Below are 27,525 nucleotides of genomic sequence, written 5' to 3'. Positions count from 1 at the left end.
CCCGCCTCCTCTCCTTACGCCATCCAATCACAGCCCTGGGAAAGGGGGCGGGGCTGCATCCCAGCTCTCCTGCCGGAAGAGAGGAGCCAGCTGGTCAGCAGGGAAGCTCTTTGGTGGGGGAAAACTGTTTTTTTCCTTTCTTTTTCTGTACTGCAGCACCGGTTCTCCCCCCCCATCTAAAAGAAACAGCCCGGCTCGTCTGGTTTCTCTTCCTTTGGGCTTTGCACTGCTCTTCTTCAGGGCTCTGAACTCCCCTGCTGCTCCAAGAACAAGAAGGTAAGTCCCCCACTTTTTTTTTACCACCTTTCTTTGAGACCCCCTTCTGGGGCAGCAGAGACAGCTGTGTGGGTGGGCGGGAATCTGGGGGAGAGCAGATAACAGCCAAATAAGTTTGCCCCCTCCCTCCATTCATTTTTTTTCCTTCTTTGTCTGTAGCAGGTTAAACCTCCCCTCCCCATCCCTGATCCATTCACTCTCTCCTTAGTTTCCTGTATTCTCCTTTTTGTTAGCTTTATCCACAAGTTTTCTTTTTCTTCAATCAGAGGGTTTCCTGTTGCTTCCTCTTGTGTGTATGTTTACTGAGTTAAAGCCTATATGAGTTCCTTTTTCTTTCTCCCCCATATAAAGAGGCTTGAAGTAAGCAAGCCTTAGCCCCTGTGTTACTCCTGTGGGAATTCTACGCAGAATTTGGTAGGTCCTGGCGTACCACGAGCGGGCCTGTGTCTCCTATTCCAGATCCTTCTGTCCCTGAGAAGACCAGGGTCAGAAGCACATGAAGGAGGAGGAGACTACCATGACCAAAGTGCCAAAGAGAAGCAAGGGACAAACCCCCAGCATACTAGATAAATAGTTGGGGACGAGAACAACGATGCCAGGCCATCCACAGGGATCAAGCATATTTACCAGGATGCCCTGCTGCCCCTATGGATGCTGCCACCTGGGCGGGAGGACAAAGTTCCCTTAAATATTGACTTCACGGTCCCTGTTTCCCCAAACCGGAGCCAACCATGAGCCACTAAGTGGCGAGTCCAAAGCCACAGAGGGTAGGACTTCCCAAGAGATTCCAGAGGGGGCCTTCAGCCCGAAATCCCACAGAGCCGTTTTCACTCTGGACGCCTCCTACCCTCGACTTACCCCTCACGATCTAGAGCGGTTCTTGAGGGAACATGCCAGGTAGAGTAATAGAGTGGACAAGGCTCTTAAGAGGTGGCCCAACCCAGGGCAGCTCTGCGCTACTGGGAAAGCCCTGGTGGACCACCTCAAGAAGGAAGGGACCGAAGGCCTGTAGGGACCTGAGGAAAGCAAAGGTTCCATTCAGTGGCGTAGCGAGGGGTGGGCGGCCGCCTCGGGCGCCGGGTCTAAGGGGTCGCCAAAAAGCTATTTAAATAAAAAAAGAAATCGGGCCGTGGGAGTTTTTTGCCGGTCCGCAGTGCCGCCAAGCACCGGCAGGTGTGTCGCGCGCTCCCGGTCTCTCCCGCTGCCGTTGCCGCCGGGCTGTCAGCACGTTCAAGCTCAGTGGGAACGGCAGCGGTGCTAGAAGAAGCTGTGGCACCTGCGGCTGGCCTTTTCTTCTTACCGCGCCTGCCCCCCCCCTCCCGTGACCCGGAACAGGAAGTGATACGCGGTGCGCGGGAAGGAGAAAGAGCCGTGCCACGTGATAAAGTAGCAGCGGCGGCTGCAGCATCGGTCCCCGAGCAATTGAAGCAGCCGGTAATCGAGAAAGGAGTCAGCAGCATGAGCCTCCCGCGGCTGATGGGATTCTTCTTTCTTGGCCTGCAGGGGCTGCTGCAGCTCCCATTTGTGCTCCGGGGGAGGGGAGAGGAAGTGAGTGAGAGAAAGAGAGAGAAGCAGCCAGCCAGCCTGTGTGTGATTACTGGTCAGAGAGCTGATGTGTGTGTGTATGTGAGAGACAGTGAAAGTGATTGCTCAGGGAGATGACTGATGTGTATGTGAGAGTGTGAGACAGTCAGGGAGGTGACTGGTGTGTGTGTGTGTGTGTGAGAGAGAAAAAGCATGGAAGTGAGAAGTCTGGGTATGTGGGAAAGCATGGGCGTAAGAAGCCTGGTGTTGTGGGGGTGAAAAAAAGCATGGGAGTGAGAAACCTGGGTGAGTGTGCATGCATGAGAGAGAGAGACTGCTTGGTAAGGTGACGGTGTGTGTGAGAGAAAAAGACTGGTGTGTGTGAATGTGAGAGAATGTGATTCAGGGAATGAGAAGCCTGTGCACGTGGAGAGTGAGCATGGAAATGAGAGAGACTGGTGTGTGTGTAACAGAGAGAAAGTGATTATGGGAATGAGAAGCCTGTGCATGTGAAGAGAGTGAGCATGGGAGTGAGAAACTGGGTGTGTGTGAGACACTGCATGGGAGGGAGAAGCCTGTATATCTGAAAGAGAACATGGGAGTGAGAGACTGGTGTGTGTGTGTGTGAGAGAGAGACAGAGAAAGTGATTATGAGAGTGAGAAGCCCATATATGTAAGTAGAACACGGGAGTGGGAAGCCTGTGTGTGTGTGTGTGTGTGTGTGTGTGTGTGTATGGCATGAGAGAAACTGTTCAGGAAGGTGACTGGTGTGTTTGTCAAAGACTGGGAGATGATTGGTGTGTGAGAGACAGAAACTGGTCATGGGGGCATGACTGGTATGGTGTGTGTGTGAGACATGGGCACTAAGGAAGAGGACCATAAGTATAGAGCTTAGCTTCTACTGCTGCTTCTGGTGTGTGCCTCGGCCTGCAGGGAAGGGGAGTAGGAGAGCTGCTGGAGGGGGTAAGTAAAGGTAGCTTTTTAAGTTTATTTTTCTTGATTGACTGCCATTTTAATTGTGTGATGTCTGCTTTTTTGAAATATTTTATTGGTGTTTGGAGAATATTTAATAGTTTTTATGAGTTTTTAATTGTTGGATGTTATTCTGTTCATAGTTTATGTGCATTACTACAGATCCTGGGATCTGTGGGGGGTACCTGGTCAGCAAGGCTAGGTCTGCTTGTACCCGGTGGCTTGCTGGGATTTGTAGTTCTTGTTTTCTCGGCGATAAGCAGAACCAGGCCTGGCTCCCTCGTACATCGGGAAGTCGCAGTTCCTGGGGTTTGCCGATCTGTTATTGCTTTGTTCATCCACTCCGACTAGCTCACTGAATAGCTTGCCAGAGTTGACCTCAGAAGGTGTTTATATTTTTGTAATAAAAACCGTGCACTTTCTCTTACAGCTACACTTCGTCATTTTGAAACATTTGTTCTGCTCTACATCAGGGTGGTGACTAAATAGCGCGCTTTCCAAGAAAGATCAGTGCAGCAACTTTGGTGCTTTCATCATGTAAATTACCTAGATAGAAAGAAATATTAGTAGTTATAGTAAATACTGTACAGTATGAATCAGAGCAGGGGCTAAGTTCTTGCATTGACTTGCAATGTTACCGTCAATTTTTATGCAAGATGCAAATCATTGATGGAGGGAGGGGGCGCCGAAGAAGTCTCTTGCCCCGGGCGCCAAATTGTCTAGCCTACGCCACTGGTTCCATCTGCAACTGGAGACTCTCCTGAGACAGACTCCAGCACTGCAGTAAACCAATCCTGACGGAGGATGGCTCTGACTATCAGCACCTTGAACACCAACAGTTGCAGGGTCAGTCTCTGCAGGAGCTGGGTGCTCTCCTTTCTTCTTAGGGGAGGGTACTCCGTAAGTCTCCTACAGGAAGCCCATACCACTCAAGAGAGCAAAGCCAGCTGGCTCTTGGAGTGGCATGGCAGGGTGTTTTTCAGCCACCAGATGTGCCAGGGGAGTGGTGGCCCTGCAGGCTGATGTGCTGGGAGTCCAATCTGTCGTGTCAGGCTGGATGCTACACTTGCGGATCCAGGTCGAGGGCTGCACGATCAATGTGTGTGCCCCGATCAAAGAATCCACCAGGTTAGCGTTCTTTCACCCGTTGTCAGCCCTATTGGAAACTCTGAATGCTATGGAGGAGGTGGTGTTCAGGGGTGACTTTAACTGAACCCTCAAGAGCCTCGACCATTGCGGTTGATGGAATTGCGCCCCCTCCGCATGCTTGGGGGAGATGGTTGCTGCTTCTCCCTGGCAGGTACATCACCCAGCTGATTCCACCTCTGGCACCTATGTCCAGGTGCTGGAGGGACGAATCAGCCACTCTCGGATTGACCGGCTCTACGTCACAGGCTACTTATTATCATGGACACTTTCGAGTGCCATCGAGGTGGCAGCCTTGGACCACCACCTGGTGTCCGTGAGCTCAACTTGGCCGGGCCTCAAGCCACCCACTAGCATTTCAACAACCCCTTACTAGAGGAGAAGGGTCTCGTGGCAGCAGGCCAAGAGTTCTAGTGAGATGTCGCACCTTTGGGGTGGACTTTGCCTCACTGAGCCAGTGGTGAGATGTGGAGAAAATCCATCTCAAATGGCTCTGCCAGGATTATGCCAGGGGCGTTAACAGGGAGCGAAGTCGTGAGCTCAAGCGCCTATATGGGGAGGTGTTGGAGCTCGAGGCGGAACTCTGTTACAGACCAGGCTCTGCAAAATGCGTGCATGGAGAAGAAGTGTAATCTGCGTCACCTCGAGGAGTGGCAGGGCCAGGGAGCCTTCGTGAGGTCACGCATCCCGTTCCTTTGGGAAATGGACTACGGCTCACAGTGATTTGCTTCTGGTTATCCCTCCTCTTCTTCCCTGTTTCGTAGGTTTCTCCACCTCCTGTGCTCATCTGCAGAGAGCCTGGTAAAGGTTAACTGGTCCTTAATAGCGCCCCTGGCATTCAAGGGAGGAGTACATCAGGGTTGCCCCTTATCCGGGCTACTGAATGTGCTGGCCATTGAACCCTTCCGGTGGCTCCTGCGCAGGAACCTCATTGGCCTGTCGCTGCAGGGGCTCGGACTCGGTGTCACCTTAGTGCATATGCCGATGATGTGCTCCTTCTTGTCCAAGATCTACTTGATCTGGAGAGGGTGCGAATCTGCCAACAGGTTTATTCATCCGCATCCTCCTCTAAGATCAACTGGATCAAATGCTCAGGACTTGTGATGAGACCGCAGCATGTGGACGTGCTTCCGAGCGAGTTTAGTCATTTTTCCTGGAGCCAGGAGACCTTGAAATATCTGGGCGTTCACCTCTCAGTGGAGGAGACCGCAGCCTAAGTCAACTGGTGAGAGCTTGAAGAGAAAGTAGTAGCTCGCCTGAGGTCGTGGGTGGGGCTGCTAGGGCTGGTGTCCTACCATGGGAGAGTCTTGGTGGCAAATCAACTGGTGTCCAGCATACTGTGGCACCGGCTGACTGCCCTGAGCCCTCCCACAGAGTTTCTCATCCAGACCCAGAGGAAGCTGCTGGACTTCAGGGCCGGCAAGATGCACTGGGTCTCTGCGGGCGCCCTGGCACTATCCTTTGGAAGAGGGCAGACAGGGTCCAGTGTGCCTGCAGAGTCAGGTGCACACCTTCTGCATACAGATCCTGCAGAGGGTCAGGTTAGGAAAAGGGATACTCAATTAACGAGCGTCTGTTTTCCTCACCTGCTGCCATCCTTAGCAGAAGTAAAGTTACACGATAGGGGACCCTGGTGTGTGCTTATGCATGTAAATACTTAACTTGAAATGTGCATGTATCTTCCCGGAATGCCCATGCTCTACCCAGATCACACCCTGTCCCTTTTTGATTTGTGCGTGTACTCGCACTTCTTAAAATCCATGCAGCGTGCGCTGGCCCAAGACACTCGTATCTCCCAGGCTTGGCGCGTGTAGGGCTTTTAAAATTCGCCTATGTGTCTGGACTGGTCTGGTGGGATAACAATGAAGAAAAATGTTCTTACTTGCTTATTTTCTTTCTTTAAGTCCTACCAGACCAGTCCAGGATTCTACTCTTCAGCCTGAAGCCTGGTTAGCTGTGAAATTCAAGGATTTTATTGTCTGTAGTTTTCTTCCCTAACTGTTGTTGAAAGGGATTGAGTTCAGTTGTGCCCAAATGTACCTCTTCTGCTCATTTGGGAGGAATAATGTTTTTTGCTTTCATACAGAATTACTGAAGTGTTGGACGTGGTGGCATCAGCAAAACAGTAGTTCTGTCTCCATCTGCTGGTAGGGGAGGAAAACTGATGCAACTGGACTGCTCTGCTAGGACTCGAAGGAAAGAAATTTAGCAGATAAGAACCAAATTTTTCCTTTTATGTATGGCAGTTTCTGGTCCACTAAAGGAATACCCAATGCAACTTGCAAACAGAATAAAATACTTCATTAAAAACTATTAGGAATGTAAGAAATGCAATGTTGGGTCAGAGCAAAGTTCATCGAGCCCAGCATCTTGTTTCTTACGTGGTCAATCCAGGTAGCGAGTTCCTGGCAGATCCCACAGAGCTAAATATTCAGCCATTATTTGGCTGAGCAAGTTAGCCAGGTAAAATGATCTGGCTAGTAGATATTTATCTGGCTAACTTTAGACTTGCTGAATAGCAGATGCAATTATTTGGCTAATACTGGCATTTATCCAGCTAACTTAGCTGGAAAAGTAGCTCCGCCCCAGAATGCCCCCATCCTACCCCTCGCTTAGCCGGATAACTATCCAGATAAAACTAAAACTACAACCAAAGCAGTTGTCAAACCCCATGCTTAGAACAATCTAACAGCAGACCATGTGAATGAACTGACAGATGCTACCTTTTTCAGCCAGATTATTGCCAGGGCCAATCTATTATTCAGGACAACAATAATTATCTGGCTAAGTGGCAGCCGCTCAATGTGGCTGAATATGGAAATAGCACCACTTAACTGGATAAGTATGAACCTATCCAGCTGATTGGTACTGAATAGCAGCCTGGTTAAGTAGATCTATTTCCTTTTACTCCCAGGGATAGCAATAGTTTTCTTTAATCTACCTGGCTAATAATTTTTTATGGACTTTTCTTCCAGGAACTTGTCCAGACCTCTTTCAGTTCTCTTGCTAGTCACCCTGACTGTGTCCTCTGTCTACAGATTCCACCGCTTGATTATATGCTGAGTGAAAAAGTACTTTCTAAGATTTGTTTTGAATTTGCTGGTTAATTTCATTGAGTATCCCATTGTTTTAATATTATTTGAAAGAGCAAATAACCATCCTTCCCACTCATGATTTTATAAACTTCTATCATGTCTCCTCTCAGCTGTCTCTTTTCTAAGCTGAAGAGCCCTAACCTGCATTGTCTCTCATCTAAGGAGAGATGTTCCTTCCTCTCTGTTGTTTGGTTGGCCTTCTCTGACCCTTTTCTGTATCTGCTTTCTAATTTTTTGAACAATGTCCTTTTGGCTTTAACTGCCTCTTTCAGCTCACCATTAAATTATGCTGACAGTTGTTTGGTCTTCAACATTTTTTAATGCATGGAATACAATTTATCTGAGCTTCCAAGATGGTATTTTTAGACAATGTCAAAACCTCATGCAAACTTTGAACCTTTGTAACCATTCCTTTTAGTTTTTTCCTAACTAATTGCCTCATTTTGTCATCATCTCCATTTTTAAAGTTACGTGCTGCAGTAGTAGTTTAACTTAAATCAAATTTGACAATCACTGGCGGGAGGAGAATTTATTATGATTGTATTGCTTAGTTATGCCACTACAGCAGTGGCGTAGCCATGGGTGGGCAGGTGCCCACCCAACTTAGACCCAGGCCCACCCAACTGGCACCGGAACTGCAAGGCTGTCGCGGGATCTCATCCCCGCGACAGCGAACAAGAGAACCCACGCCTCGCGCGCCATCACAGCACACATGGGGAAGCGCTGCTGCGGCCGTATGGCCAACCGGTCTTCCTGTTCGGGGGGGGGGGGGAGCGGAAGCACCGCGCGCAGCTTCCGCTTCCTCCCCCCAATGCAGGAAGATCAGCTGCCTCTCCTGCTGCCACCCGTTCTCCTGCTATCTTCGGGCCAAACGGCCCGCCGAACTTCCTGTTTGGGGGTGGGGGAGCGGAAGCGCCGCGCACAGCTTCCGCTTTCTCCCCCAAAGCAGGAAGATCAGCTGCCTCTCCTGCTGCCACCGGCCTCCTGCTATCTTCGGGTGTCGGGCCGTACAGCCCGCCGATCTTCCTGCTTGGGGGGGGGGAGGGAGGAAGTGGACGTTGTGCGCTGCGCTTCCGCTCCCCCCCCCCCGACAGGAAGTTCGGCGGGCCGTAGGGCCCGATGCCCGAAGATAGCAGGAGTCCGGTGGCAGCAGGAGAGGCAGCTGATCTTCCTGCTTTGGAGGAGGAAGCGGAAGCTGTGCACGTGCCTTGAATGTGTATGTGTGGATGAGAATGGGAGTGTGTGGTGGGTGAAAAACTGGAGCCTGGGTGTGTATGTGGGTGAGAATGGAAGCTTGAATATGTGGATGAATGGGAGCTCGAATGTGTGTGTGTGGTTGAGAATGGGAGCCTGGGTTTGTGTGTGGGTGAGAATGGGAGCTTGAATGTGTGTTTGTGTGGGTGAGAATGGAAGCTTGAATATGTGGGTGAATGGGAGCTTGAATGTGTGTATGTGTGGGTGAGAATGGGAGCCTGGGTTTGTGGGTGGGTGAGAATGGGAGCTTGAATGTGTGTATATATGGGTGAGAATGAGAGCCTGGGTTTGTATGGGTGGGTGAGAATGGAAGCTTGAATATGTGGATGAGAATGGGAGCTTGAATATGTGTGGGTGAGACTGGGAGCATGGGTTTGTGGGTGAGAATGGGTGCCTGGATGTGCGTCTGTGTGTGCATAAGAATATAAGCCTGGGGAGGGGTGAGAAAGTGAGAACTTGTATGTGTGTCTGCAGAGAATGTGAGCTTGTGGGGGGGGGGGGGAGAGCATATGAGAGTGAGAGCTTGAGTGTGTGAGAGAAAGTGTGTATGTGTATGTGTGTGTGTGTGTGTGTGTGTGTGGAAGGGAAGAAGACAGTAATAGAAGAAAGACACTGAAAAGGAATTAGGAAATGAGCTATAAGGGAAAAAGAGACCAGGACCAACTGATTAGAAAAATACAAAGATCAGCCAACAAAGGTAAAAATATATATCTATATTTTGAGATGTTAGCAATTTAAATATAAGCAACACAACCGCTCTCTCAAAATTTATGGACAGGTAGGAGCCGTGTATAAAATCGTAATAATAAGAAGGCTAAAGTACCACAAATCACCGTGAATTATGTTTGTATCATTAAGTAAACCTCATACTTAGGCGTAGATGTGAATGCTATGCTGCATAATTTGGAATTATTTATCAGTAAAAACACAACTAGTAGACCTGCATGCCTACAGCCCACCCATGTTAACCTTGTGCCCACCCAAAAAATCAATTCTGGCTACGCCACTGCACTACAGTAACCTCTTACGCCAGGTCATGCATGCCACTGAGGATTACATCTCAAGTAACTGCCCCTCTAATTGGTTCTAGGTCCAGCTTCCCTATGAAACTATCATTTTATGGAATCCAGAAACTTAACCTTTGTAGTGTGTCTCACTAAGACACTGACCCAATCGGTGCTAAGTCTCCCATTATTGTGTTGCCAAACTTATTTGCTTTTTTAATTTAACATTTCACATTCTTTCTTCATCTTGGCCAGGTGCTCTTACGATATACAAAACCCACAGTAAATACAAATTTAATACAGTCAAAATACGTATTAAATTAATACAATCCCTGGCCTAGCAGTGCTTAACATTGTTGCCCATCCTCCCAGCTCCCGCTGTGGTGCATTTCAAGCTGAGGTGCGCATGCCACTATCACCAATGAAAAGGAAAGGAGTGGACATCGAGTATGGAAGATCTGTTCCAGTCCGCCCAGCTCCTGCCCCTGCCCCAAAGGTGCTGCGTTTAGAACAGGATGGGGTTAGGCTGCAATAGCTACAGCAGGGCACAGAATGTTCTCTGCGGCTCCTACCTACCCACTACCTGTTTTCTGGTGCTGCTAATAGGAAATGGAGCAGATACAGTAGCAATACTGCCAGGATGTCCATAAGTTAAAAACAAAAAAGCAAGCAAGTAAACAAAAAAGTACAAATCAAAGCAGAAGCCATCTTTCTCTTTTGGCAATAGGTACACCAGGTTTTGAGTATCAAGATCCCACTAAAGAAGCCAAGAATAGGGAGTGTGACCTGGGAGCAATCAAATCATTGTAAGGAGATACATATGAAAGTGGGGAAGGACAGAAACATTTTGTTTTTTTGAGGAGGATATTTTGTTTGTGTGAAGATGCAGTTATATTAAACTATTCTGGTGAAGACAGACATCCTGCTAAAGGGTGGCCTTTTCACCATCTTGCATCTACTATACCTGGCCCACTCCTGGTTATAGTGTAGGTTGCAAAGCAATAAGTATTATCATAGGGTTCTGGTAGGACAATGTAGGTGACTTTACCCGAAAGGACACAAGGACTGAATGTTTTGCAATTTGACTTTTTCAAGGTAAACCGATCGTAAGAGACTGATGAAATGAATCCTGCAAGGGAACAGCATATGAATTCTTCCAGTGAGCCTGGAGCTGGGCGAAGAAGAGAAAGCAAACAGCCTGGGCATCCCAGGAGATTCCAGGTGCAGGTCCAACCTCCTTAACCTTATGAGCACTAAAATAGGGCCTTGGAGAGCTTGGACTGAAAGCCTGAGTGGGAAAGAGAAAATTCAGTGATGTATTCCTTAAACTGAATACATTTTCCTGTTCATACCCCAGTTCAGTGCAGTCCCAACCCGCAGATAGAGACAGAGAAGAAAAGTTTAACTGACACTGCTACTTAACCTAGTGCCCCACCTGCCGTGCCACAGTATTCCTCTGTCTCCAGCAGATGGTAGAGGTGCAAAGCCTGCAATCTGGAAATTAAAAAAAAAAACAAAAACCCCAAACAAGAAATAAAAGGAGACCTTTGCTCCTGGGGGTGTTAGGTGCCACGGAGGACCACTCCCCGGGTAGAGCAAGGCGAACAGAAGGGTTGGTGACCCTGTTTTTGTCTCAGCCCGTGGACAGTGAGGAGACTGAAAGCCTGTGGTCTGGTTCCCTCAACTTCCCTGCACTCACTCTCAGTTTTGAACCTTGCAGATAGACTAAAAAAAAGTCCCAGTCAGTTGACTTTTCAATGAGCCTGCATCAGGAGGAACTTATCTTTAAGGTGCAGTTGCTCCAAGTGCAGGCTCTTCAGAACATCGGCTGACATCGGGGCAATTTGTTTGTCTAGGAGCATTTTGCTGGTCTATTTGCATGGGTCAAAAATGACTACCATTGTTTGAAAGTAACATTTTGCAACTTGCATTGTTTTTGAGATGTTTCTACATGCAACAAAAATTTATTTCTGAAAAATAAGCTGTAGAAATATGGGTGAATGATCAAAAGGACTTGGGTGCCTCTGTAATGGAGAGGTCTTGCATTTCTTTCCCAGCTTGCTGACACCCAATAAATAATGCCTAGCGTGCATTACTATCTATTCATTAATGTTTGCCTATGATTTTGGTTGATGCTTTGTCCTTCCTCATCATTATACCACAGATCAGTCCAGAGTCCCATCCATTCTGGAATGCCTGATATCATTTTTAGTGTGTAAATAGTACAGAGTTGGTTGCTGGTTGGAAAGTTCTATCACCCATACTTGTTGGAAGAGATCCAGTTCAAAGGGCTCCACTTTCCTCCTGCTTGGTTTAAGGGAGGGAGTTGAAGTTTAGTGTTTTCAGTTAATCTCATCTTGGCTTGGGTACAGGTCATACTGAAGGACAGTAGGTGGCACACTAGGTTAAGTAACAACAATTTCAGTAAAGCTTTTCTTCTCTGTCTCCATCTGCTGGTTGGGAGGCAAAACCCATGCATCTGAACTGATCTGTGGTATTTCAGCAGGTAAGAACCAATTTTCCTTTCCAATTGTGTTCAGTCTTCTGATGTGGCATTCTTCCTAGGATTCAGGAGAATTTGTGGTTGAGGTGTCTGTGCCTGGATCATCAGAAGATGTTTCTGCTACTTATTGAAAATTCCTAGACATTATGATGGGGGGGGGGGGGGGGAGAAGAGAAAAGCCTCATGTGACAAAGGCATGATTGCCAGTGGGTAAGAAGCGGGTAAAATAGACTGCAATTATTAGGATCAAGCACCTCAGTATTTCAGTTCTTTAAAGAAACTTAAATAGTCCCCACCTCTCTTCAAATGCATAGATTGGATGGGCTGTATGGTCTTTATCTGCCATCATATTTTCTATTTCTATTACTTTGGTGGCTGTGTTTATTATTTATTTGATTTATATTCCGCCTTTGTAGGCTGATTGACCTGTAATTGTTTTCCAGAACCCAGATGTCCGTTTGTCGAAGGCATTGTCTTATGCCCTGCGCCATGGAGCAGCCACCCTTGGCCTTCAGATGGGGACAGGTATGTTCTGGGATGTGTTGCTGGTGAATGTAATCTCTCCAGCTGATGCAGGATGGAGGGAGTCCTCTGGGGTATCCACTATATATATATGTAAGCAGTCACCTGGCATCTTTCTCTATAGTATTGGAGCCAAGTATATGAGGGAGGGAGGTGTTCTGGAGTGCGGACATTTATAAATCCCTGAGGAGAAGCATCAGAAACTCCCTGTATACTTCTGCTTAATTTACCGTTCCCCATAGCTATCTCTTTCTTAGTTTATCATCTGTTCTACCCACTGTATTATAGGGATTATAGGCATATGCTCCCTATGGCTATCAGACTTCCAACTCTGCTGGAAGGAACTTGGTTAAAGGGGCTTCCAAGCAAGAGGATGGGAGATCTGCAAGTTCCAGAAGATTTGTGTGATCTTGGAATTGGGGAATCTGAGGGGAGCAGCTTGTGTTACCAAGCAGTTAACTCCATGCCTATTTCCAACAGTGAGAAAGCAGAGTTGCTTACCTGTAACAGGTGTTCTCACAGGACAGCAGGATGTTAGTCCTCACAGATGGGTGACATCATCAGGATGGAGCCCAATCACGGAAAACTTCTGTCAAAGTTTCTAGAACGTTGACTGGCACCTACTGGGCAGGCCCAGCACAGCACCAACCCTGCATCCAGCAGGGGTCCCCCTTCAGTCTCATCTTATAGTAAAAGTACATGCGAAAAATAAGAAACGTAATGAACCCAACACCGTGGGGTGGCAGGCGGCTTTCGTGAGGACTAACATCCTGCTGTCCTGTGAGAACACCTGTTACAGGTAAGCAACTCTGCTTTCTCACAGGACAAGCAGGATGGTAGTCCTCATATATGGGTGAGTACCGAGCTGAGGATGCCCAAGCAATGCACCAAATGTACCCAAAGACGTGCAACAGGCACAGCATCTGGGGTGGAATTTGGAAGAGGGCATCCTGAACCCTAACAGGTTGGCAGAAGGATGTTGGTACATCAGTTCGCAAATAAGTTGCGTAGCACAGACTGGCCGAAGATGGAATCTTGTCTGCCAGTCTTGTCTAAACAATAATGGGCTGCAAAGGTGTGGAGAGAGCTCCAGGTAGCAGCCTTACAGATGTCAGCAATCGGCACCGAGCGTAGGTACGCTACTGATGTTGCCATAGCCCTGATAGTGTGCCTTGACACGGTCTTGAATTGGAACGCCTGCCTGCTGATAGCAAAAGGAAATACAGTCTGCTAACCAGGAGGAGAGGGTCTGCTTACACACAGGTTTACACAGGTTGATGGAATCGAAGGAAACAAACAATTGAGTGGATTTCCTGTGGCCAGCTGTACGGTCTAGATCAGGGGTGGGCAATTAATTTTCCCATGGGGCCGCATGAGAAATTGGGATGGTTTTAGAGGGCCGGACTAATATAATTAACTCAGTTCTCAATAGCCCTACTTATGAAAAGACAGCAGTTTACCACCAATGCATGTCCTCTGAGAAAACACAACAAATAAGACCGATACAAACGCTTACATGCTAGCAAAATATCTCATCTCGGTAACAGACACAGAACCGACCTAACATACTCCCAGTATCTGTAGTAATGCACATAAACTAATCCGCACACAGTTACACCTGTATTATGGAATACACTCAAACAGGAGCAACCCTATCTATGAAAAGGCAACACTACAAATATTAAATCAGGTCCTAAAAACCAATACACCTCTTATTAGGAAAACAGAACTAGCAAGCACTATAGATCCCCACACAGAAATAATTGTAAAACTATACTAATAAGCAGAATAAATGTTTCAAAACAGCTATGAACAGAATAACATCCAACAATTAAAAACTCATAAAAACTATTAAACATTCTCCAAACACCAATAAAATATTTCAAAAAAGCAGACATCACACAATTAAAATGGCAGTCAAGAAAAATAAACTTAAAGCCATCTTTACTTACCCCCTCCAGCAGCTCTCCTACTCCCCTTCCCTGCAGGCCGTGGCACACACCAGAAGCAGCAGTAGAAGCTAAGCTCTTTACTTATGGTCCTCTTCCTTAGTGCCCATGTCTCTCACACACACACCATACCAGTCATGCCCCCATGACCAGTTTCTGTCTCTCACACACCAATCATCTCCCAAACAGTCTTTGGCACACACATACCAGTCACCTTCCTGAACAGTTTCTCTCATGCCATACACACACACACACACACACACACACACACAGGCTTCCCACTCCCGTGTTCTACTTACATATATGGTCTTCTCACTCTCATAATCACTTTCTCTGTCTCTCTCTCTCACACACACACTCGCCAGTCTCTCACTCCCATGCTTGTTCTCTCCACATGCACAGGCTTCTCATTCCCAAAATCACTTTTCTTTCTCTCTCACACACACACACACACACACACACACACACCAGTCTCTCACTCCCATGTTCTCTTTCAGATATACAGGCTTCTCCCTCCCATGATGTGTCTCACACACACCCGGGTTTCTCACTCCCATGCTCACTCTTCACATGCACAGGCTTCTCATTCCCATAATCACTTTTTCTCTCTCTCTCACACACACACCAGTCACCTGATCTCACTCATGCATACACACACAGGCTTCCCACTCCCATGTTCTCTTTCAGATATACAGGCTTCTCCCTCCCATGCTGTGTCTCACACACACCCAGGTTTCTCACTCTCATGCTCACTCTCCACGTGCACAGGCTTCTCATTCCCTGAATCACATTCTCTCACATTCACACACACCAGTCTTTTTCTCTCACACACACAGTCTCCTTACCAAGCAGTCTCTCTCTCTCATGCATGCACACTCACCCAGTTTCTCACTCCCACAACTCCAGGCTTCTTACGCTCATGCTTTCCCACATACCCAGACTTCTCACTTCCATGCTTTTTCTCTCACACACACACACATCAGTCACCTCCCTGACTAGTGTCTCACACTCTCACATACACATCAGTCATCTCCCTGAGCAATCACTTTCATTGTCTCTCACATACACACACACACACATCAGCTCTCTGACCAGTTTCTCTCACTCACACACATGCTCTCAATCACACGCAGGCTGGCTGCTTCTCACTCTCTCTTACTCACTTCCTCTCCCCCCCCCCCCGAGCACAAATGGGAGCTGCAGCAGCCCCCGCAGGCCAAGAAAGAAGAATCCCATCGGCCGCGGGAGGCTCATGCTGCTGACTCCCTTCTCGATTACCGGCTGCTTTAATTGCTCGGGGACCGACGCTGCAGCCGATGCGGCACGGCTCTTTCTCCTTCCTGCGCACCGCTCCGTGTATCACTTCCTGTTCCGGGTCACGGGAGGGGGGTGCAGGTGCAGGAAGAAGAAAAGGTCAGCCGCGGGTGCCACACTTCTAACACCGCTGCCGTTACCACTGGGCTTGAACGTGCTGACAGCCCAGTGGCAACGGCAGAGACCGGGAGACCGCGGACCGGCAAAAAACTCCCGCGGACCGGTGGTTGGGGACCCCTGAAAAAAGACCACGAAAGGCGGAACTGTGACATACCGGTATGTAGGAAAGAAACTCGAGCGAAGGCACGCTGCCCGATTGGCCGGTGCTGGGCAAGGCTTGCCCAGCACTTGCCCAGCACCGGCCAATCGGACAGCGTGCCTTCGCTCGAGTCACTCCCTCCCCCCACCGGACGCTGTAAAAAAAAAAAACCAGTTCATTCTCCGCTCCCTCGCTCCCCCGCTCCCGATTGGCGGGCAGCAGTTCATTCTCCGCTCCCTCGCTCCCCGATTGGCCGGCCAATCGGGGAGCGAGGGAGCGGAGAATGAACTGCTGCCTTTCCTCTGCAAGGGAAGGCAGCGTGCCTCATTCCCCGTCTGCTCTCAGCAGTGGGCGGGCCGGATTCAGCCCGCGGGCTGCCCCTTGCCCAGGTCTGGTCTAGATAGAATGCTAGAGCCCGTTTGCAGTCGAGGGTATGCAGAGCCTGTTCTCCTGGGTTTGAGAGGGGCCTGGGAAAGAAGGTGGGTAGTATAATGGATTGATTGGTTTGAAGCTCCGATACTACCTTTAGGCAAAAACTTAGGGTGAGTGCGGAGTACTACCCTATCGTGCAGAAGTTTAGTGTAAGGTGGGTAGGTGACTAAGGCCTGTAACTCACTAACTCTGCAAGCGGATGTGATTGCCAAAAGAAAAATCACTTTCCAACTGAGATAGCGGAGATCACAGGATTGGAGAGGCTCAAACGGCGGTTTCATGAGCCGCCCCAAAACCATATTTTCCGTGATTGGGCTCCATCCTGATGATGTCACCCATATGTGAGGACTACCATCCTGCTTGTCCTGTGAGAAACAGGTAATGGGACCATCCATGGCTGACTAATGCATGGTGATGTCCTTTTCCATTTTCCATAGATGGCTTCCTATACCTGGATGAGCTGCTCCACCACCCACAGTTCCGCTCATACACGCAGAAGGATGTCCTGCACGTGGTGGAGACAAATAGCAAGCAGCGGTTCACCCTGCAACCGCACCCTATTGATGGCAGGCTACAAATCCGGGCCAATCAGGGCCATTCTATCCAGGTGTGCTCTGCGCTTCTGGATGTACCAGACAGGAATGAAAAAGGGAAGATTTGGCAACTTTTGCACCTTAAAATAAGGACTATCCCCCTCCCTGAGTCCTTGAGAGACACTGACTTTGTGAAACATCATGGACCTGTTTTCCTATTCATTTTTGCAGTCTCTGTATTGAGCACTAAAATATTCTGCTCTCGTAAACGACTCTTAATATATCACTTAATGAAAATTTAAAGTGACCATCACATGGTGTCTCTGGTGCTAAAAGACTTATTTAATGAAGCCTTTAAAGCCCGAGGACCTGATATCTGGTGCAAATGGCTTATAGGTGAAGCTTTAGAGTGTCCTTGTGCTCTAAGGCTTCACCTATAAGCCATTTGCACCAGAGATATCAGGTCCTCGGGCTTTAAAGGCTTCATTAAATAAGTCTTTTAGCACCAGAGACACCATGTGATGGTCACTTTAAATTTTCATTAAGTGATATATTAAGAGCCGTTTACTATAGCAGAATATTTTAGTGTTGAATTCTTGATTTCTGCTTCTTTTTGGGCTTAATTATACTTGTCTCTGTATTGAGAGCATCTTTACTGTTCTTTTCCGAAAGCCATCACTCCAGTTCCAGGTTTCAGTTTTTGTTGCTGTTTTATAGGTAAGGGACTTAGAACTGGTTCCAATTGAAGATGGACCAGAGTGTCCAACGACTGCTGTACATGGAACGTACCTGCGCCACTGGCCATCTATCCGAGCCAGAGGCCTGTGCCGCATGTCCCGCACGCACATCCACCTGGCTCCTGGACTGCCAGCGGAACATGAAGTCATCAGTGGTCAGTCTTCATTCCTAACCCCTGACCTTTAACCCTGCAAGTCCAGATGGGAGCAAACAAGGGAGTGTAGTGTAGCAGGAGAAGTATGCATGGATTAGATATTGTTGGCAGGCAGCTGTCCTGCCTTTATCTTTTGAAAGAGGGTTTGAGTTAGACAAATGTCACAGTATTTTAAGGCAGTTGACTTTACCCATAATCCTTTGCTTTTTAGGCCGCCCAGGACATGCCAAAGCTTTTCCACTCAGGATATTATCCTGCAGCATGTCCCCATAGTTATGATCTCAGAGACTGTTTCTTTCTCTAAAATTGTGATGTTAGATTCTTTTGCCATTACCCCACTGGTAGTATTGGTAAAAGCAGGAGAATAGGCCAACTGAGATGGACACTTTTGCTTTAAGTACAGATATTTTTTTAGGAGTGCGTCATTTGCTGTGATATACTCCTGCCTACAACTTTAGGAAAGCCAAGGGGGGGGTGGGGAATGGGGAAGTATAATCTTCCTGATAGAAATCTTGGCAGATTAATGATCAGAACGGACTCTCATTTGGTTCACAGGAATGCGGAAGGACTGCAACTTGGCCATATTTATAAATCTGCAAAAAGCTATATCTGGTGAGTACAGAAGTGGGGACATAGGATCATGGGATGATCATGCCATGTTCTGTGCTGGGCATCCATTATGCTGATGTTACGAGAATACTGCTGCCTATGTTTAAAGAGTAGTATATGGATAGATTTTCTGGCATTGTCCCAGAGGACAGGAGGCTTTCAGAGGCTGTTCTTGCTCAGATTTATAGTTTGGAGCCATGTTGTTGAAGCTGGTTTGGTCCTCAATCATGGAATCTCCTCTGATGCCATTGAGTAAAAGTTTCACCTTTCATCTGCAGACGGAATTAAGTTTTTCTGGTCTAGTAACAGAGTCATCCTCACGCCGGGAGATGAAGAAGGCCTTCTGCCACCAAAATACTTCCAGAAGGTTCTGCAGTTGAAGCCCGACAGTGAGTTTCTGGTCTTGGCTTTATAGTTGGGTAGAAGAGGGTCTCAGGAGCTCCAGGGCAAGAACTGAAGAAATTACTTACCTGATAATTTTGTTTTCCTTAGTGTAGACAGATGGACTCAGGATCAGTGGGCAGGGCTGGAGAGAACGGGAATTAGGCCCGTACCAGCTAAGAAAAGTAGACCCCTATGTCAGGTTCTGATGATACTTAATAAAATAAATAGTTTTCTAAATTTCCCACGAGCTTGTTAGCAAATTCTTCAATTACAATTGAAATTTTTATTTATACATGTTAGAAATAGATATATTTTGCTTTTTTTTTTTTTCTTCTAATTTTGCCCAACAAAAGTAGACCCCTTGAACATTGTAGGCCCTAACCAAATGGCCATGCTGGCACCCCCTCTCTCCTGGAGTGCTACTGGGTTATGTTCTCCTCTGCTAGCAGATGGGAGACGGAGTCAGATTTCAAAGCTGACATCACTCTAGATATACCCCTGCAGTAACCTCACCTCTTCAGTATTCTCTTCGAAAAGCCATTGTGGATATATCTTTGCTTAAATAACTTGATTAAAACTTGATTTCAAAACTGGAGACCGCCAGTGCACTCAACCAATTAACGCCGACACTGGACAAACTGTGGGTGTCTTTAACAAGGGGAAGGCAACGACTTACCCGTATTACTTAGTCTCGAGGTTCACTTTCCGAGGTCCTCCTCTGAGGCAGCCGTGGGCGGGATGCTGAGTCCACCTGTCTACACTAAGGAAAACGAAATTATCAGGTAAGTAATCTCAACATTTCCTAGCGTGTAGCCAGATGGACTTGGGACCAGTGGGATGTACAAAAGCTACTCCCAGACAGAGCGGGAGGCTGCCCGTGGCCCACTTAGTACTGTCCTTGCGAAGGCTGCGTCTTCTCGGGCCTGAACATCCAGGCGGTAAAACCTGGAGGAGGTGTGTACGGAGGACCACGTCGCCGCCCGACCAATCTCTGTGGGCGACAGCAGCTTGGTTTCTGCCCAAGAAACTGCCTGGGTACTTGTAGAATGAGCCGTAACCTGTAGTGGGTAAGGGCTTTCCTGCCTCCAGGTAAGCTGCCTTGATTGCTTCTTTGATCCAGTGGGGTATGGTCGCCCGTGAGGCCGCTTCTCCTTGCTTCTTCCTGCTATGAAGGATGAACAAGTGATCCGTTTTGCGCACCGGTTCCGATCTTTTCAGGTATTGCACCAGGAGTATGCTGACATTTAGATGGCAAAGAAGGCGTGAATCTTCTAAGTCCTTATGTTCATCTGGAGATGGTAGGGAGATGGTCTGGTTCAAATGAAACTCTGAAACCACATTCGGTAGGAAGGAGGGGACGGTGCGTATTTATATGGTTCCAGGAGTGAACCTAAGGAACGGGTCCTCACAGTAGTGGTTCTCAACCTTTTTTCTGTCGGGACACACCTGACAGATGGGTCTCACATGCATGACACACTGAACCCATGATAGTCATGGGGCTAGATGTAAAAGTACAGTTTGTATCCATGGGAGCCTCCCTGACCCACAATAATGGATGTAAAGCAAAATTACGACATTCCCCATACAACTCACCTACAAAAAAAGATGTTGTGATGTCATCTCAGTAACAGCAACTCAAACTGCTTCTACTACCAGGCTCAATAGCTCTACTTATGAAAAGACAGCAGTTTACCACCAATGCATGTCCTCTTGAGAAAACACAACAAATAAGACTGATACAAACGCTTACATGCTAGTAAAATATCTCTGTAACAGACACAGAACCGACCTAACATAGTCCCAGGATCCGCAGTTATGCACATAAACTAATCCACACACAGTTACACCTGGTTATGGAATACACTCAAACAGGAGCAACCCTATCTATGAAAAGGCAACACTACAAATATTAAATCAGGCCCTAAACACCAATACACCTCCAATTAGGAAAACACAACTAGCAAGCAGCTATAGATCCCCACACAGAAATAATTGTAAAACTATACTAATAAGCAGAATAAATGTTTCAAAACAGCTATAAAATAGAATATCATCCAACAATTAAAAACTCATAAAAACTACTACAAATTCTCCAAACACCAATAAAATATTTCAAAAAAGCAGACATCACATATTAAATAATTAAAATAGCAGTCAATCAAGAAAAATAAACTTTAAAAGCCACCTTTACTTACTCCCTTCAGCAGCTCTCCTACTCCTCTTCCGTGCAGGCCATAGCACACACCAGAAGCAGTAGTAGTGTCTAAGCTCTATACTCATGGCCCTCTTCCTTAGGGCCCATGACCAGTCTTTCTGTCTCTCTCACACACACCATACCAGTCACACCCCCATGACCAGTTTCTGTGTCTCTCACACCAATCATCTCCCAACCAGTTTTTGACACACACACCAGTCACCTTCCTGAACAGTTTCTCTCATGCCATACACACACACAGGCTTCCCACTCCCGTGTTCTATCTTACATATACAGGCTTCTCACTCCCATACTGTGTCTCACAACCCAGGTTTCTCCCGCTCATGCTCACTTTCTCTCCACATGCACAGGCTTCTCATTCCCATAATCACTTTCTCTCTCTTACCACACGCACCAGTCGCTCTCTCCACATGCACAGGCTTCTCATTCCCTTAATCACTTTCTTTCTCTCACATACACACACACACACCAGTCTCTCTCTCTCTCACACACTGTTACCTTACCAACCAGTCTCTCTCTCATGCATGTATACACACACAGGTTTCCCACTCCCATTCTCTCTCTCACATATGCAGGCTTCTCATTCCCATGCTTTCTTGCACACACACCCCCACCAACTCCAGGCTTCTTACTCCCTTGTTTTCTCACATACCCAGATTTCTCACTTCCATGCTTTTTCTCTCTCACACACATACACACACCAGTCACCTCCCTGGCCAATCTCTCACTCTCACACACACTCCAGTCATCTCCCTGACCGGTCACTTTTATTGTCTCACATATACACACACATTACCTCTCTGACCAGTTCTTCTCAATCACACACATGCTCTCAATCACACACAGGCTGGCTGTCTTCTCTCTCTCACTCACTTCCTAACCCCCCACCCCCCCGAAGGCACAAATGAGAGCTGCAGCAACCTCCTCCAGCCCCTGTAGGCCAAGAAAAAAGAATCCTATCGCCCGCAGGATACTGCTGTCTCCTTTGCCGATTGCTTGCTGCTTCGATTGCTCCGGGGCCGATACTGTTGCTGCCGCCACTACTTTTCCATGTGGCACAGCTCTTTCTCCTTCCCATGCACTGCACTGCGTATCACTTCCTGTTCTGGGGCAGGTGCGGGAAGAAGAAAAGTCCGGCTGCAGGAGCCACAGCTTCCTCTAACACCGCTGCCGTTCCCATTGGGCTTGAACATGCTGTTAGCCCGGTGGCAACAGGAGAGACGGGAGCACGCGGCACACCTGTCGGTGCTTGGCAACATACTGATGTGTCACGACACGCCAGTTGAGAAGCACTGCCTTACAGGATAGTGCCTGTAGTTCGGAGATGCAACGAGCTGAACATGCTGCCACCAGGAATACCATCTTCAATGTTAAGAGGCATAGTGACAGACCGCGCATTGGTCTGAAAGAAACCCCTGCTAGGAAGGCTAATATCAGATTGAGGTTCCATAGGGTCACCGGCCACTTTAGGGGTGGACAGAGTAGTTTAACCCCTTTCGGGAAGTGAGACAAATCTGGATGAGTTGATGGCCGTATACCGTCCACTTCAGCTCTGAAACAGGACAGTGCGGCTACTTGGACCTTGAGGGAGTTGAGTGACAACCCCTTCTTCATACCGTCCTGTAGGAACTCCAGAATCATGAGGATCTTGGTCGTCCATGGGAGTATCCTGCGGTCCTTGCACCAGGCTTCGAATATTCTCCAGATCCGTATGTATGCCAGAGATGTTGAGAACCTGCACGGGTGGAGCAGGGTGTCAATCACGGCCTTCTTCAGGTGAGTCCTCTCAAGGGCCAGACCGTAAGAGAGAATCAAGACGAATCTTCGTGAAGAATCGGGCCCTGCTGGAGAAGGTCCCTGTGTGGAGGTAGGCACAGAGGGTTCCCCGAAAGGAGTCTTTGCATGTCTGCGTACCATGGGTGTCTTGGCCAATCCGGGGCCACTATGATGTTCTATCTTGCCCATTAGTGGCCATGGGGGGGAAGGCGTCCAGTAAGTCTTCCTCTGGTCAAGAGCGTCGATCCCTTGGGAGTGTGGCTCTAGTCTGCGGCTGAAGAACCTGGGGACTTGCGCACTGAGATAGGTGGCCAGTAGATCCATGGCTGGGAGGCCCCAGCAGTTTACTATCAGTTGGAAGGCTGTGGTTGACAGTGTCCATTCCCCCGGGTCCAGGCTCTCTCTGCTGAGGAAGTCTGCTGAGATGTTGTCTTTCCTGCGATGTGGGAGGCCGACATCCCTTGTAGGTTTATCTCCGCCCATTCCATGATGGTCTATCTCAAAATCTGCTGGCTCTTGGTTCCTCCCTGGCAGTTGATGTACACAACAGTTGTTGCTTTGTCCTCCACTTATCAAATCGCTTTTCCTCGGAGTCTGTGGCTGAATCGCAGGCACGCTAGGTCTGACTGCTCGAGCTTCCAGGCGGTTTATGTTCCATTCCGCCTCTTCCTTGTTCCACCTGAGCCACAGTTCCTGACAATGGGCTCCCCACCCTCGCATCCATGGTGAGCAAGATCCAGTTCAGTGGGGATAGGCTTACTCCTCTGCTTAGGTGGTCTTCCTGTAGCCACCACTGAAGCTGAGAATGTACCTCTGCTGGTAGTTGGAGGCGAAATGGGTTCCATCTTGACAGTAAGGAGCGCTGGAGTGGTCGCATGTGGGCCTTTGCCCACGGGACGACTTCCAGGGTTGATGCCATGAGGCTGAGGACTTGATGATAGTCCCATATCTTGGGGCGTGCATTGGACATCAATCATCGTAATTGTTCCATCAGTTTCCTTCTCCTCAGGGGAAGAAAGAAGGAAGACTTTGTTCTGTTTGGTGTCGAAACGGGCCCCCAGGTACTCTAGAGATTAAGAGGGCTGCAGACTGCTCTTGCCCATGTTCATGATCCAGCCAAGTTCCTGCAGTAGTTTCTTGACTCTGCTGGTCACCTACCGGCTCTCTTCCAAAGACTTTGCCCTGATCAGCCAGTCGTCCAGGTAAGGGTGTACCAGGATCCCTTCCTTCCTCAGTGTTGCCGCAATGACCACCATAAATTTGGAGAATGTTCTGGGGACGGTTGCTAGGCCGAACAGTAGTACTCGGACCTGGTAATGGTGACCCAGTATCGCAAAGCGTAGAAAACGCTGGTGATCTTGATGGACTGGAATGTGAAGGTAGGCTTATGATAGGTCCAGGGAGGTTAGAAACTCTCCTGGTTGTACTGCCATTATTACAGAGTGAAGAGTCTCCATGCAGAAGTGTAGTATCCACAGATGACTGTTGACGTCTTTGAGATCCAAGATGGGTCGGAATGATCCTTCCTTCCTTGGGAACAATAAAATAGATGGAATAGCGCCCGTATTTTGTTGGGAGCGTAGGAACTGGAGTTATTGCCTTCAGACTGAGTAGTCTTGTCAGAGTGGCTTCCACTGCCATTCTCTTAGTGTGGGAGTGGCAGGTTGACATCAATTTGTCTTGAGGGATACTGCGGAACTCCAGAGAGTAACCTTCTCGAATGATGTTTAGTACCAATTTGTCTGACGTGATCTCGATCCATCTTTGGTAGAAGAGGGCAAGTCGGCCCATTTTCATGTTCCTCTCTTGTCTGTCTGTTCCAAAAGGTCTGGAACCTTCCAGAGGGACGAGGTGCCTGGAACTGCGAGTTCCTGTAGGGTCTAAAGCGTTGTGAGCCTCTACCCTTGGCTCTTTTGGGGGAGGGGCACTAAGACCTTTTACTCCTGTCTTCCAGTAGCCGAGGCACTGAGGATTCACCCCATTTGCTCACTAACTTCTCCAATTCACTTCTGCACAAGAGAGAGATCCTTTAAAGGACATTCTTGTGAGATTCGCTTTAGAGGTCGTGTCAGCAGACCAATTCCGCAGCCATAGTTGTCTTCTGACTATCACTACCGAGGCTACTCCTCTGGCTGAGGTACGCACCAGATCTGAGCTTGCATCCGACAGGAAGGCTGCTGCAGTTTCCGTTGTCTCACCAGTATACGTTCTGGAGTTATTTGCCTCTCTCTCTAGAGGAGCAAGCAGGAACGTGCCATCAGTGAGCAACAGGAAGCAATGTGCAGTGTCATTGCTGTTGTGTCAAAGGCCTGCTTAAGAATGGATTCCAATCATCTATCCTGGGTATCCTTCAATGCAGCCCCTCCCTCAACGGGAATAGTTGTTCGCTTTGAGACGACACAGACCATGGCATCCACCTTTGGGAAACGCAGGCGCTCCTTGGTCACTGGTTCCAGAGGGTATAGGGCTTCCAAGGCCTGACCCCCTTTGAAGCTGGCCTCTGGGGCATCCAACTCCAGGTCAATCAGTTCCTGGATGGCTTCCATCATTGGGAAGTAGCATGAGGCTTTACAAAGGGACACCAGGATGGGGTTCTTCTTTGGTTCCACCATAGGATCCGTGCCTGGAATACCTAGAGTCTTCAGAGTAGGGGAAACTAGGGCTGGTAATTCATCCTTGTGGAAGAAGTGAAGCATGGTTCGGTATGGTTCCAGGCCTGGAGGGATTTCTCCTTCTTCCACCCTCATCTGAAGTGTCTAGGTCCTTGTCAGGGAAATTCTTGGTTAGGCGAGGCATGTCTCAAGGCATCTGAGCAGGGCCAGGAGGATCTTGTGCTGCCGGCAGGGGTTGAGCCCAGGACGCAGCTGGGGCTGATTATGCCTGAACAAAGGCTTGCAGCCCTTGGAAAAATTCTAACCAGGAGAAGGTCCCTGAGTCCATGTTAATCCCAGGGGAAGTCTGAGTAATGGCCCCTGAGGTGCCCTCTTGTGGAGAAGCCATCTCAGATATGCATAGGTCTGGGGAGCTATCGTCTGTAGCAGTTCTGGACCCGTTCCCAGACAGTGAGGGACCAGGCTTTGGTTCCACCTGGGCTTCTTCACAATGCTGACACAGGCAGGACTCCAGTTCAGGCTCACGGCTCTTATGTGGCAGACTGTGCAAAGAGAGTACCTTCTGGCCTTCTTGGACACCGGTGCCATAGCCTCTATGTCTAGGCGCACAGGTAATGTGCTTCAATGCATGCGTGTAGTTGTAAGCGCGGCTGTGTGTGTAGATGTGCGCTTGGTTGTGCGCGCGGCTCAGTTGTGCGCATAGCTGTGTGCGTGTAAGTATTGGACGCACACAAGTTAGGTGCATCGGCCACCTGGCCTGTCCCGCGCATACCGCTGGTCGAGAAGGGAAGATGATGCCGATGCTGCCCCCGAGGTTCTCCACATCTACCCCTGCACCGAATCGGGGCCTAGCCCCAACTAGGGCTGCTCAACCGATCGGTGCTCCCTTTTAACCTCGCTGGAAGAGAAACATAATCAGTACGGCAATCCGAGCCTTGGAGACCTGAATTTAAAGTTTTCTGCTTACCTGGTCTCGGCGCTTACCGATAGAGTACCAGCACGGTCTCCAGTTGCGGGGGGAGAGGGCTTTTACCTTCACCGCCACGCTCAGTTGTGCACCCACTGCCTTTCAGCCACTCTGGGGCTAAGTCCACACCGGGAACCGGCTACCAGACCAAGGCACACCTCTGAGGGATATCTGAAATCACCTCAGGAATTCTCAACTAGGGGAGGGACCCTTAGGTTTCACTGCAGGAGAGCAGGACTCTATCTTCTTTAAGGCAAAATTTTCTTTTCTTCTTTGCTGTAATTCTTAATACTATTCTAGTGTGTGAGATAGTGTCCGCATCTGCTAGGAGACTGAGAGATACTGAAGAGCTGAGGTTACTGCAGGGGTATATCTAGAGTTGACATCAGCTTTGAAATCTGACTCTGTCTCCCATCTGCTAGCAGAAGAGCATATAACCCACTGGTTCTTGTGACCTGATTTGGCCTCTGTTGGATACAGGATGTTGGGCTTAATGGACCCTTGGTCTGACCCAGCATGACAATTTATGTTCTTATGGTCCTGAGTCCATCTGGCTACACACTAGGAAAAACTGCATTATAATCTAGTGTGTTTCCAGTAACCTACACCATGATGAGTGAAGAAAGGTTCCTTAACCCACATTGTCATCTTAGAAATACATAAGAACAGCCTTGCTGGGTCAGACCCAGGTCCGTGCAATTCAGTATTCTGTCTCCGATAGTGGGCAGCCAGGTCACAAGTACCCTCTGATCCTCAGAGGTTCTTCTGTCGTACATGAAGCATTAGTAGAAAGTTATTTTTAAAACACTTCTGAAGATCCATTTTAAATATACTCGCCATTGTGCCCACTTCAGATTTTGCCAATTTGAAGGTGCCTTATTGATTGAATTGTTAGAGGCTAAACAGCAGCGGGAAGGAAGAAAGGGCCTAGAGTAATTGTAGATGCAGTGCTCAGCATCCAAAAAGGCAGAGTAGGCAGCCCAAGACCTTTTCTACCCAGGAAAAGAAGAGCTCCAAAAAAAAAATCACTTTAGCAGTGGAAAGAAGTGATATGTCCTAATTTTGTATTAAAATTTTCTGTGCTCTTGCTGTCTTATTTTTTTAAACTTGTCTTTTTTTCATATAGGATGCCTGCTCCCTCTAGAATGACCATGTTTGTCAGCACTACGAACAAATCTGGATGTGCTTAGAACAGACAGCTCAATCTGTCGTCATTAATGTGGAAGCGCAGAAAACAGAATCATTAACCTTATAGTGAAAGCAGTTTTAATAAAGGTTTTGAGTGCA

At 48.1% G+C, this 27,525-nt stretch overlaps 1 protein-coding gene across 2 annotated transcripts; it reads left to right on the top strand.

Moving 5' to 3' along the window:
- Positions 1-18: 18 nt before the first annotated feature.
- TRPT1 (tRNA phosphotransferase 1) lies at positions 19-27,525 on the top strand. Of its 2 annotated transcripts, XM_029614753.1 has the most exons (8): positions 20-276; positions 10,367-10,492; positions 12,218-12,299; positions 16,688-16,857; positions 17,501-17,675; positions 18,231-18,287; positions 18,563-18,673; positions 27,365-27,525. In XM_029614753.1, exons 2-8 carry the CDS (start codon positions 10,394-10,396, stop codon positions 27,385-27,387), a joined length of 717 nt encoding a protein of 238 aa, XP_029470613.1. In that variant the 5' UTR covers positions 20-276; positions 10,367-10,393; the 3' UTR covers positions 27,388-27,525. The 2 variants fall into 2 exon arrangements, with proteins under 2 accessions (XP_029470614.1, XP_029470613.1); XM_029614754.1 differs by lacking the exon at positions 18,563-18,673 and having other exon boundaries at positions 19-276.

The sequence above is a fragment of the Rhinatrema bivittatum genome, chromosome 8 (assembly GCF_901001135.1).
Source record: "Rhinatrema bivittatum chromosome 8, aRhiBiv1.1, whole genome shotgun sequence".
Lineage (NCBI taxonomy): Eukaryota > Metazoa > Chordata > Amphibia > Gymnophiona > Rhinatrematidae > Rhinatrema > Rhinatrema bivittatum.
Note: the sequence above shows the minus strand (reverse complement) of the source record. Positions and strands in the feature narration are given on the sequence as shown.